At 37.9% G+C, this 13,936-nt stretch overlaps 1 protein-coding gene across 1 annotated transcript in view; it reads left to right on the top strand.

The window, feature by feature from the left end:
* LOC135208552 (uncharacterized) overlaps nucleotides 1–13,936 on the top strand; it is a 238,518-nt gene that overhangs the window by 72,955 nt on the left and 151,627 nt on the right. Inside the window, exon 15 of the mRNA XM_064240864.1 lies at nucleotides 2,766–2,865. Coding sequence (XP_064096934.1) covers nucleotides 2,766–2,865 — 100 coding nt within the window. The remainder of the gene's footprint in view (nucleotides 1–2,765; nucleotides 2,866–13,936) is intronic.

Below are 13,936 nucleotides of genomic sequence, written 5' to 3'. Positions count from 1 at the left end.
CTAGATTGGTCTCAGGTAGACTTTTACGCATTTCCCCCATTCAAGATTCTGGGGCAAGTGCTCAGGAAGTTTATGACTTCAAAGGGGACAAGAATGACCCTGATAGCCCCCTTTTGGCCAGCTCAAGAGTGGTTCCCAGAGGTACTGGTGGATAGTAGACTTCCCCAGATCCCTTCCACAAAGGAAGGATCTTCTCAGACAACACACTTCGAGAGGTTTCATCAAAACCTCCCGCTCTCGCTCTGACTGCCTTTCGACTATCGAAAGACTTGTCAGAGCGAGAGGCTTTTCTAGCAAAGCAGCAAGCTCGATCGCTAGAGCCCCGGAGAACTTCCACTATCCGGGTTTACCAATCCAAGTGGGAAGTTTTTAGAAGGTGGTGTAAGTCGAAGAAGTTGTCCTCCGTCCAGTACCTCTGTAACAGAAATAGCTGATTTTCTGTTATTTCTGAGAGAAGAATCGCGGCTCTCCGTAGCCACGATAAAGGGCTATAGGAGTATGCTATCGGCCGTCTTTAGGAATAGAGGCCTAGATTTGGGAACGATAAAGATCTACATGATCTGATTAGGTCTTTTGAGACCAAGAAGTCTAAGATTACTTCTCCCCTAACTGGAATCTAGACGTAGTGCTGAAGTTCTTGTCTTCCAGAGAGATTTGAAACCCCTACATTTGGCCCTCGTTTCGTGATATAACGAGAAAATGTTTATTTCTTTTGTCACTGGCGACGGCGAAAAGAGTTAGTGAACTGCACGCCCTTAGTGACAAAGTCGGGTTCAATATAGATTCAGCCATCTGTTCCTTCAAGGAATTATTCTTGGCGAAGAATGAAAATCCTTCGAATCCCTGGCCGAGAAACTTCGAGGTAAAAGGATTATCGGGTTTCGTCGGCAGGGAACCGGAGAGGTCTCTTTGCCCAGTAAGGGCGTTAAAGTTTTACTTACAGAAAAAGAAACAGTTGGGAGGTTCTAGACAAGGTCTTTGGTGCTCAGTGAAGGATCCATCAAGACCTATGTCTAAGAATGCTTTAGCCTTTTTTGTCAGGAACGTAATTACGGACGCTCATGAAGGCTTGCACGGATGATTCTTTCAATCTCCTGAGAGTAAGAGCTCATGAAGTGAGAGCAGTGGCGACGTCTCTCTCTTTTCAGAGAAATATGTCACTGAAGAATATCTTGGAAGCGACATATTGGAGATGTAATTCTGTGTTTGCTTCTCACTATTTGAAGGACGTGCGTGTGACCTATGAAAAATTTTTTCCTTAGGTCCTTTTGTGTCTGCGGGCACAATCCTGGGTACAGGAGCTGACAACAATCCTTAATTTTACTACTTAAGTCTAATAGATATGTTCTAGACTTTCTGCTGAACAAGTGCAGATACCGCACAGGCGGCCAGTCACTTCCGTTCAGTAAGGAACTCTTGTGATATCTTTTAGTAGATGAGTATCTTTTTTTTGAAAAATTATTGTGTGCGTGTGCAATTTGGTTTGAGTTACGGTTGTTGCGAAGAGTTGGGGATAACTCGGAGCAATTTTTAATACTAACATGGTGGTTAGGATCAGGTGGTCGGGATTGGTTGTGTGCTCCTTAATAAGGTGTGTTGTCATATAAGTGGATCAGCACCCATTGACAAAGTCCTTTCAGGCTCTGCCGAGTAAGTGGATAAGACCCCTTCGGCAGTTCCACAAGAATTCTTGGCCATAGATCACATATCTCGCTAAAGTTTCTTGAGGTGATGCAGACTACGGGGCAAACACCCACGAAGTCTACCACCTATCAGGTAGGAACCAAGGTTTTTATTTATACCTACAACAGATGATGTTTACCTGTCTATTCCAGTAGTAGCTGTCTCTTACCCTCCACCGAAGGGTGCCAATCAGCTATGTATATATCTGACAGGTAAGTTGATTGTATGAAAATTATATTGTTATAATACAATAAAGTTTCATACATACTTACCTGGCAGATATTATACGATTAGGGCCCACCCAGCCTCCCCGCAAGGAGACGGTGGAAGAGAAAATATATGAGTAGAAAACGGGAATGGTTCCTAGTCCTGCCGCCCAGGGCAGGCCGGTAGATCACCCGACCTACCTGTAGCGAGTGGCGCGAAATTTGAATTTCTGTCGGGGACGACGGAGTCTTAGCTATGTATATATCTGCCAGGTAAGTATGTATGAAACTTTATTGTATTATAACAATATCATTTTTACATATTCCCCAAATGACCAAACTACCTCAAGACACTGTGATCCATGGATTCATCCGCTTTACCCAGTATATCCCCTTTTCACATGTAACTAAGTGTCTCAAACTTTCAGTCGTTCTTACTCAACATATACCACACAAACAGCTCATCTCGGAATCTCCAGTAATGTTTCTTTCATTCACATTAAGCTTCACACTTCTTCCATAATTAAGGAGAGTTGGTTTAACCATCCCTTCATATATTTACTACCTGTTTTGTGTTATTTATTCTGTGACCCATGTTTTTTCTCATGCTACCCTCATCGGTTACATTTATAACTCCAGATTCTCTTTAAGACAAGCTGCTTTCTCTCTTCCACTACACATATGAATAGTCATTGCAAAACTTAGGTATCACTGGCAGCATTGTCAGTACATTTTAAAACTTCTTGCATAATTGTATGCAAGTTTTATCTGACTTCCATGTAATAGCTTATGCATATTATGTGACTCATATTAAATTTTTTACTGCTGATGAAATTATTTATTGTTAATTGTTGTGCCAACTTTTAATTTTTCCAGGCACGAGAACGGAAGACGAGGAGAGACTTATGCAGCAGTGGTTTACTCTTGTTAACAAAAAGAATGCCCTCATCAGACGGCAGATGCAGCTCAATATTTTGTGAGTAACAGTTGAATTTGTTTTTGTACCTTTTGAAGATCGTTCTGAACTGTGTGTAAGATTTATTAATATTGGAAGATAATCTTTGCTCTGTGGTTGCCTCATTTACAAACTAATTAGGGAAGGCAGGTGTAGTCTGTGTTTGTATAATCTAGTACAGAAAATTATCTGTTTTTTTATCTTTTCCTTCTTATATAGTATGTAAATAACTATATGGAAATACCTGCCGGCGTATGAGAAGTCATTGGATATTAGTGTGGACGTATTATTTTCTATCTGAACATTTTGACAAATCAGTTATATTTCCCATTGGTGACCAAGGTAGTTGCGACACCATATCCAAATTCTTTTTCACATTGAAAATGTTGGAAATAGATTCTTTAATCAGGGTCGATGACGCTTGGAATTGGAACATCAGTTTTGTAATATTAAAACACACACACACACACACACACACACACACACACACACACACACACACACACACACACACACACACACACTCTCTCCCTCTCTCTCTCTCTCTCTCTCTCTCTGTGTGTGTGTGTGTCAGAGCAGCAGCGCGAATCGGCACGCAGCAGCAGCAGCAGATTAAAGCGACGATTCCTCCCCTCATAAATAATACACATGGAGTCACGGTGTTCAAAGTATTGGCCCCTGATTGGAACAACCAACCTCTCCGCGAATGTGATTTTGAAACTCATGTAATCTTTTTCCAAAACACGGCTGCCTATCATCATGATTATTGTCGTGTTTAATTGACTAAACGAGTATCGAACTGCTTCTATTGTAATGGCTGTTCTTCCGAACATGGGGGTGAAGGAAAAAAAATTGGATGTCGTGGCTGGGTTCTCGCGCGGGAGAGGTGCCAATGGGAGGAGGTAGTTGGGTGGGAATAGTCCCAAATTAATATTGGAAATGGTTGACTAACGATTTAATTTTGGAAATGGTTGACTAAAATTAGTATTGGACATGGTTGACTAACTAGTTAATTTTGGAAATGGTTGACTAAAATTAGTATTGGCAATGGTTGACTAACGAAATAATTTTGGAAATGGTTGACTAAAATTAGTATTGGAAATGGTTGACTAATGAGTTAATTTTGGAAATGGTTCACTAAAATTAGTATTGGTAATGGTTGACTAACGAACTAATTTTGGAAATGGTTGACTAACGAATTAATACCGGAAATGGTTGACTAACGAATTAATATTGGAAATGCTCGACTAACGAAATAGTATTGGAAATGCTTGACCAAAGAATTAGTATTGGAAATGGTTGACTAACGAAAAAAATTCAAGTTGAACTAAGAACGTACGTTATATACTCGTCGATGTGAGCTTGCGTTTCGAAGCGTGTTTCTTTTTATGTCCATCTCATTTATTTCAGTATTATTTTTATGGGCGTTTTCGTTCATGTCTTGTTTTTTTTTTTTTTTTTTTTTTTTTTTTTTTTTAAACAAAATATCCCAGTACTGTATTTAGGAACATTGGGTTTAACATTTAAATTGTAAAGTGTAGCAAACAACTGATTTTGTACTGATTACTGATACTACAAATTCAAGTTTTTGCAAATTGCTGACGAAGGTCTGGATGTATATCATTTGTAATTATCTCTCCTTTTGAGCAGATTTGTTTCTCTCTCTCTCTCTCTCTCTCTCTCTCTCTCTCTCTCTCTCTCTCTCTCTCTCTCTCTCTCTCTCTCTCTCAATTTACTAGTGTTCTTCGAAGTTAAAAAATCGATATCATATTCATTTCATTCGTTTGTTGTTTTATCAGTTTTTTTAACTTTAATTTCCTATTCCGCATTTACCCGTAAAATCTGGTTCCCGTGTTCATTGTTATGTTTGCTAAGGATAAACTGAGCTAATCCAATATAAGTTATATTTTAGGAATCTGTGCATGCTGGAAGGATTAATCAAGTGAGGGTAGCGTAGGTACAAAGAGAAAAAAATAGTCTCTCTCTCTCTCTCTCTCTCTCTCTCTCTCTCTCTCTCTCTCTCTCTCTCTCTCTCTCGACCATTCCCTTCCACCTTTTGCGGAACCAACCACCTGTGCCTAAATGACGGCGACTGTTGTCAAAACTAGCGATTTTCTGGTCCTCTCCTCTATTGGATCTGCCACGACTTCTTTTCCCGAACCACTCGAAAGGAAAAACTCCCAGTTGGCAAAAGATTGCTCAATCTCTATCCCGCCCCAACTCACTCCTCCCCTTCTACCCCTACCCTCTCTCTCTCTCTCTCTCTCTCTGATGTTGTTGGTTTGGTGTGTCTCTGTTGATCGTTGTTCTGTGTTCTTACATATTTTCCTTCTCTTTTAAGTTTATAATGTACGCAACTTTTTATGTTGAATGAAATCTTGTATTCATTCAGATGATTATTGTTGACCGAATAGGCAGGGCTAACAGGCACACATGTATAGAGTCTGCGTCCTTTAGGACTAAGTCTTTATCGAGCGTCAGTTATTAGAAAATTCAATTTTGAGCTTTTTCTTCAGAGTGATTATATATAAAGCGTAAACCAATAGCAGCAGTTAGTTACGACAAGTTTTTTGCTGTTGTTGTTATTGTTGTTATTCCACCAATTAGACGCTGATAAGTTAAATTCTTAGCCAACAAAAAGATGAAATTGAGCGACACTTTTCAGAGTTTGTATTCCCATGAGATTCCAAAGCCCGTATAAGAGAGGAGGGTTTAGAGAAGAGTTAATGCACTTTGTACTGAAACTTTCTATTCTGGAAGTTAGTTGCAAGCTGTAACGGGTCATATTGAGGGCCGGAAAGCCATAGGGTAATAGGGTATCAAAAGCATCGTATTTAATACGTAGCGGTGACAGGGGGTAGGCATGTCGTTGATCTAAGGTGTCTGTATGTAAATTTTCAGTCTATTAAGTGACAGGGTTGTGGTGAGCTGCCTAACTGTAGTGTTTCCTGGAAATTGGTATATAATTTCACAACATTTTTTGGGGGGCATAAAATTTTTGAAAAGGGGTACAGCGGTTTTTTTTTTTTTTTTTTTTTTTTTTTTTTTTTTTTTTTCTTTTTTTTTTTTTTTTTTTTTTTCTGAAATTCATACATTGGGAACTGACGATCGGCCTCAGGTTCAACTAATAAGATTTTTCAATATGAACGCGATCCAACGTTTGTGACATAATTCATTTTTACATGCATTTGTGCACATCCTACTCAGTATTTCTTACTACGAAATCAGGAAAATGAAATGCCCTTTTAATAGGACAGTGTCCCTTGGAAAAACGTGTGGTGTTTAGTGTTGTGAGTGTTGCATTTTTAAGGCTGGAATTAGTATATTTTTTTTCTATACATAAAAGTATATAGACAGTTTATTTATTAATGCTTGAAGTATTGATTCCTAGAAGATAGGAAACGGATCGATCTAGTAAGAAAGTTTTGCTGTCAAGCATTTAATCAGTTAGTATAAACGGACGAATTCTCTCTCTCTCTCTCTCTCTCTCTCTCTCTCTCTCTCTCTCTCTCTCTCTCTCTGCCAGCATGAAAGGATTCGGCAGAGCTCAGTTTTCAGCCAAAGGAAATTGGAGAGTTTATATATCACGTTCACGGGAAAAGGTTCAATGAAAATTGGTAAATAGTGAGGAAAGGCTGCGCTTACACAGGAGCCATTTCTGTCACACGACCGCTCTTTGATTTATTAAAATGTGTGGCTGCTGCTTGTTACTGAAAAGCGGTCGGCGTTTGTTTATGGAACATTCGTTTGAGTTGGGAAATGTTGGGAACTTTCGTGTCGTTGATTTCATAATACTTCGACGTTCTCACTTTGAGCATTTTTTTTTTTTTTTTGAAAATGTCATATTTACTTTTTTTTAATATATTAGTGTATCCGTAGGTTTTACAGCGCCTCACTGGCGTGGTCGATGTGGTGTTGGCGTGCCACCTCGTTGGCTGCGAGTTTGATTCTCGGGTATTCCATTGAGGTGTGAGAGATGTGTATTTCTGGTGACAAGTTCACTCTCGACGTGGTTCGGAAGTCACGTAAAGCCGTTGGTCCCGTTGCTGAATAACCACTAGTTCCATGCAACGTAAAAACACCATACAAACAAACCGTAGGTTTTACTGTGGTCAGTGTTAGGTTTTACGAATTTATTATTTGAGGGTTATTAGCTAAATTTTCTCGAAGAACACTGGTAATTTTAAGTTGTTGATTTCCAATGTCATTTTGTGCTGTCGACTCTTTGATTAGTCAAGTTCGTGCGCTTTTAGCTTGTGCTAAAAGACTGTAGGCCTCCTCAGGGTAATAATAGCAGTAATAATTTAGACATTTTAAAATAAACCTTTAAGCCTAGGTTAAGCAACCTCGGCTCACCTACGAAGGACGCGAGATCGAACCTAGCATTGAGTGGAAGGGGAACCAATAAGCCACCTTCATGTAAAACTCTGTATGCCTTTGTTTATTTTATTCATTCTTTGCCGTGTCATTGTTTGCTTTTGGACAGACTTCAATTTTTTATATAATGACATATTTGGGGACTTTTCATTTTTATCCTTTCCAAAGGTTTATCTCTTGAGATTTGTTCTCTGTGTCATATGTAGAGTCCTTTCTTTTATTTTTTGGAATCTCTTTTGCCTCTTTTCTGAGATCTACCTTTTTCATGTGGTTGAGATTTTTCTGTCTGTTCCAAGAAATGTAAGTTTCGGATTTTTTTTTCAGTTTTTATTTTTCATTTTTATTTTATTTTATTATTTTTTTTAAAGTATGTCTTGGACATTTTGCTTTTAGTTTACTTCCAATTCGGTTGATTATTCTTTCTTCATCTTCTATGGAGTCTTCCTCCTGACGCATGTTTCTTCGTAACCCTTGGAAGCAGTGTTAAAACGGTATATTTATTAAGTTCGCGTTTCCTTCATATTTATTTTATTTCACCCCATTCTCTTGGTTTTGGATCATGTGAATTCGTCTCGTCTACGACTTATCATTTGTAATATTTCTTCATTAAACGAAGCTTTAATGGGATGTAGAATGACCCAGATAGTCACAACTACCTTCATGCCAATTTATTTTATTTATTTAGTTAACGAAATATGTTAGTTTGTTTTTAAACTCGCCCGACTCTTGTTCGGTGTAAGTGCTTTTTGACGTGATCCAATCTGATAGTACAAATAACGAAGGTTCTCCGAGTTGTTTGTTTTTCATTATCTCCTCGATAATCTGGGCATAATCTCCTGGAAATCTGTGTAGAGCGATCCAGTTTTAACGAGGCTGATGGAAGTTGTGGTAAATCGTTTATTCTTGCCGTTGGACGTCATTCTTGTAAACGGTTTTCGTTTACGTTATTCGTTTGATCGTCCGAGTAATTGCAAACAGACACCTTGGGGGTCTGACCTTTCTGATAAGTAACAAAGATTCTGTAATATATCCTGCACCGGAGTATTTTCCAGGTATACAGAAATTTCACACACTTCCAAACGTAAACTAACCTGTACTTCACACTTAATAATAAAATTTAAGAGATATTTTAACAAATTCATCTAATCCAAAATGGTGGCGTAGGGACAAATGATCAAAATGGGGCAGTTGGCAATGACAGAAATCCGCTAAGTTGAGATCCTTTGTAATGTTATCCACTCAGTAGCAGCGGTTTCCAGCTGCTTGCTTTGCTACTAGAGCAGCATTAACAGCAGCTGCAGGTACTTTTCATCGTGCTTTTCTGCTGCTGCTGCTGCTGCTGTTGACGACCTCGCCACCTGTCACGCCGATTTCTTTCCAGCTGCGCTTCTTGACTTCCTATAAAACAATCGTGGGTTTGACTTGCTCCATTGCCTGGGTCCTTTCCGGGTGAGTGGTTCGCCCAGACAGCCGCAGCCGCCGTCGTTTTAAAGGAGAGAGAGAGAGAGAGAGAGAGAGAGAGAGAGAGAGAGAGAGAGAGAGAGAGAGAGAGAGAGAGAGAGAGAGAGAGAGAGAGAGAGAGAGTCTAGATCGTCATGGTGAGAAAAAGTTCGAGGAAGTTTGATAGGGTTTAAAATTTGGATTTTTTACCTAATTTTTAAAAAAATGTTTTTTTTTATCGGTTACGATATCAGTATTCCTTTCTAAACATATCTTCTTCTTATCCTGCATTCGTATGTCATTATATTCACTGAAACTTTATCCCTCGTATAGTTTTCATGTTATCGTAATTTTCTGTTAATCTTAATACTTTCGTCTCTTGGGCTTCATCAGACAATATATTTGGTATCGTCTCTCTCTCTCTCTCTCTCTCTCTCTCTCTCTCTCTCTCTCTCTCTCTCTCTCTCTCTCTCTCTTTGTACTTGAGCTTCATTCGGCAAGAAAATGTTTTTTTTATCTTGATATTGTTTCGTTGTCGTTACAATTCTTATTTTTGTTCTTGCTGCTGTTGTTGTTTTTTATTAATTGCATTATGGATGAAATTTCGTAGCTGAAGTATCGACGATGGAGAATTCGTAGAGAACGGATTTGAGGAGATTGGTGCTCACATTTCATTGTAAGGGAAAGGGGAAAGTGGGACTACTTAGATTTTGTATAACTGGAATCGTTCTGCCTGATGCTATGAAATAAATCAGAACTACGAGGAACACCATTTCCACTCGTAGATATTTGAATAATTTTTTTTCCTTGCCGGGGGTGGCGGGTGGGGCACGTATTGAAACACTTCAGAGTAAAACAGAGCAACAGGGCATTGGTTGATCCAGAGCCCCAATGAAAGATTACATAAGCTCAGTTCTGTAACTTTTTATTTTTTATTTATTTATTTATTTATTTTACGTTGAACTCTCGAATTCAGTCTCTGGTTCCTTCTCCCGTGATGTTGCTAGATATATCTGAAAATGGTTCTTGCTGCGCTAGAAGATAATCTCTGGTAGTCGTAAAACATTCCATAAAGCATCTTTATTTAATTTTCAAACTAATCGTTGAATACCGTTAAACTTACGATCTTGTGATGGCTATGCAACCGGGCATTTTAATTAGCATTTGTAAGTCTTCAATGCTTTACATGACCGAACTCTGCTAACGAATTCCGCCCTATACTTCTCATCACTGGAAAGAAAGGACACCGTCGCCGAGATTTGTTTGCGTCTCGTCCACGGAAAAATATCTCTTCAGCGCATCCCAGGTGCTGTTGACATGTGGGACATGCCATAGCTCCCAGGTACATGGTTCTTCGCGGATTTGCGTCTCAGGGTGAAATTCTTAAATCACTGCGGCGGGCAAGGACGGGTAATGTGGTCAGATCGTACCCGTATACCCTTATAATCTTCGAGTAATCTGTCTCTTCTTCTTCTTCTTCTTCTTCTTCTTCTTCTTCTTCTTCTTCTTCTTCTTCCCGTCTTCTCCTGTGTGTTGACATTTCGCGACAAGTGTGAAATGAGAGTAAGAATTTTCATGTTCTGTTGTTTTGTTGGTATGGTTCATGGATCGTAGTTCTTACTATTGATGTATGACTCTTCGAAATAAATTGATAGTTGATTCCATTCAAGAATTGTATCTTGGCCAGTGGTGACAGCTAGTGAGTAGCTCGTATGTGGGTTTCCCCAGCGTTAATAACCGAGACCATTCTACCACCGATGGGCCTGTGTACCGAGTCTGAGAAAATCATCTCGTCCCGCCCGGTTTCTCACGAATATTAGGCTTGGCCATCGCATAGAGAGAGAGAGAGAGAGAGAGAGAGAGAGAGAGAGAGAGAGAGAGAGAGAGAGAGAGAGGTGGGGGCGCCAGGTGGAAAATCTCTGATCTGCCGGAGATGGTGCATAATGGCTTCTTTAGTCAGGAGATGATTGCGCTGTGCTGCCTTCTTAGGAACTGCCGTGGGAATATTTTCTCCTTTTTTATATACAGGCAAATGGTTGTAGGAGAGAGAGAGGGGCTTCGCCGTGATTGCGGTTTAACAGTTTAGATTGTAGTTTGTGGGAAGAAGTTGCCGTCAGGGAATATTCGAATAATTTTGAGGATACCTGTTTAAATAAATATTATATATATATATATATATATATATATATATATATATTATATATATATACATATATATATATATTCTCATAAACAAATTTCCTTAAATTAAACTTATAAGAATGACTGATAGGCATCACTTACTAATAGGAGACAGACACACACACACACACACACACACACACACACACATATATATATATATATATATATTTATAATGTATGTATGTAGTAGGTTATCTATAAGGACGTCTATCAGTCATTTTTTTTTAATCTCACGCCACGTCCTGTTTAATTATTCTTCTCCCCGACCCGTCGTCTGGTGGGTGATGCTCCCTCTCCACCGCCCGCAAGATCGATTTCAGATCCCTTTTGAGTTTCGGGGTTCATCGTAACCGATCCGCCACCACCGGACGGCGGCCCCGTCCGAGCTTTCCTCACCCCTGTCCGGTGGTGGTCCCGTCGGCACCTGCAGACGAGAGGCAATTTCTTATCAGGCACCATCAGCCCGGCGTCAAAGGCGCCGCTCTCTTGGCGCGCCCCCATAACCTCTCTCCCGTCGCCGATGGCTGGAAGTGACGTCTCCGACGAGACAGACAACCGTCAAATGGGATGTTCGTTTGTAACGGCGGTGGTGCGTCGTGTCGTCTTGGTCTTCATTACGCTCCGTCGGATTGCGGGAGCCGTGACGCCAAGTACCGACAGGCTATAAACCTAACTTGCCTACGCCTTTTCTCCGGCACTCTATTTTGGGGACCTGCTTCTTCTTTTGGAGACAGAAAGAAAATCTCTCTCTCTCTCTCTCTCTCTCTCTCTCTCTCTCTCTCTCTCTCTCTCTCTCTCTCTCTCAGATCAATAAATGATTTCATAAATGTTTATAAATATCAATAATGATAATTCGTGTCATTCAGGAGTCAATTTTTTTTCCGAACTTCATAAATTAAAATTCTCTTCATAAATCTTAAATGTCAATAACACTTCATGTCATCCAGGAATCAATTTTTTTTTCGAACTTCATAAATTAAAATTCTCTTCATAAGAAATGTTAATAAATGTCAATAACACTTCGTTTCATCCAATAATCAATTTTTTCCGAACTTTTTATATTAAAATTCTATTCATAAATGTTAATAAATGTCAATAACACTTCGTGTCATCCAGTAATCAATTTTTTCCCCGAACTTTATAAATAAAAAGTCTATTCATAAACGTTAATAAAGGCCATTAACACTTCAAAGTTTTACTACAGAAGCACCCATCAATTTTCGTCTTAGTTTCCTGAGACTTGAAATTTGTAGTTTAAGGAAATGCTTAATATTTTAATACATACTACGGGAAATTTCAGTGCAAGGCCGAGATGTAAAGAACAGTAATATATTTTGTGAATCCCTCAGACCAAATATAGTCAAGATAGAAACGTTTTTGATGTTTGGTGTTGACTTCAAATTGCTGTCTTTTCTTTTATAATTTATTCGTTTTTCTGTAAAGACAAGGCGGTAGTAATATATAATCATTTAGTCACTCTATTTCATGTACTCGTCTCGATGTGACCCAAACACTTGGCATTGAAGAAGAACCTAAAATTTTGTTGAAATTGATTTCGAAATTTGGGTTATAATCTTGGTTTCTGTTCAGTAAGTAGGGAGCAACCTGAGCAATATATATATATGATAATATATATATATAATATATATATAATATATATATATATTAATAATTTTTTTATTTAAAAAATTATTATTATTTTATTATATATTAATATAATATATATCTATATATATATATATATATATATATATTATTCTATAGTATATATATCTATCTATATATATATATATTAATATATTATAATTATATATATATAAATATAGGGTATATATATATTCTTATAATAATATATATATATATAATATATAATATATTCTGTCATATCACATTTCCGTGATTCATATACTTCTATCGAGCTACAATGTCCTTTAATATCTAATTCGCTCTACCTCGGAATTAATTTATTTTCATATATGCTTAACCGAAGGGGAATTTTTTCTCGATAATAGACTTGCCTGGACCAGGTATAGTAGGTAAAGCTTCACTGACGTTCCTGGATTTGAAAGGCTCCGTGGGTTCGCGCCCCGGTCCAGGCAAGTCTATTATCGAGAAATAATTCCCCTTCGGTTAAGCATATATGAAAATATATTAATTCCGAGGTAGAGCGAATTAGATATTAAAGGACATTGTAGCTCGATATATATATATTAATATATATATATATATATATATATTAATAATAATATATATATATATATATAATATAATATATATATATATCTATATATATATCATATATATATTTAATATATATATATATGTATATATATATATATATATATTTATTATTATAAATATATATATATATATATATATATATATATATATATATATATAATATATATATATATATGTATGATATATATTTATAATATATATATATATATATATTATATATATATATCATACTACTACATACATCATACATACTACTACATACATACATCTACATACATATATATATATATATATATTATATATATATATATATATATATATATAATGTGTTTGTGCTATTCATGAATGTGTGTATCAATGAAATTTTTCCCAACTTACCACTGCATCTTTCCAAAGTGCCATCTTAGTCTACATCTGGCTACCTTAACACGAAGAACTGTAATCTCTTGTGGCATTATCCAGGAACGTCCCAATAATCTACCAGCCCTGAAACCACTTCTGTCAGAGGAAAAGGGAGGGAGGGAGAGAGAGAGAGGGAGTAGGAATTGGAAGAGGAGGAGGAGATAGGAGGATGGGTTGGATCATCAAAGAAAAGAAGAAGAAAAGGAGGAGGAGGCCTGATACTCCAAGGAATGTTCTCTGGGTTCACGCACGATCGATCACCATGTCAACACAAACAGCCGGTATACCTACCGCCGCGTTTTGCGAAAGGCCCGGCACTTCGGGCTGGGTTCCTTTTAAATGTTTCTCTCTCTCTCTCTCTCTCTCTCTCTCTCTCTCTCTCTCTCTCTCAGCATCGCAACTGAGAGTTGAATATACATGTCAACACATTCATATCTCTCTCTCTATT

Source organism: Macrobrachium nipponense, chromosome 35 (assembly GCF_015104395.2).
Source record: "Macrobrachium nipponense isolate FS-2020 chromosome 35, ASM1510439v2, whole genome shotgun sequence".
Lineage (NCBI taxonomy): Eukaryota > Metazoa > Arthropoda > Malacostraca > Decapoda > Palaemonidae > Macrobrachium > Macrobrachium nipponense.
The sequence above is the reverse complement of the archived record's forward strand: the minus strand, read 5'-3'. Positions and strand labels throughout refer to the sequence as shown.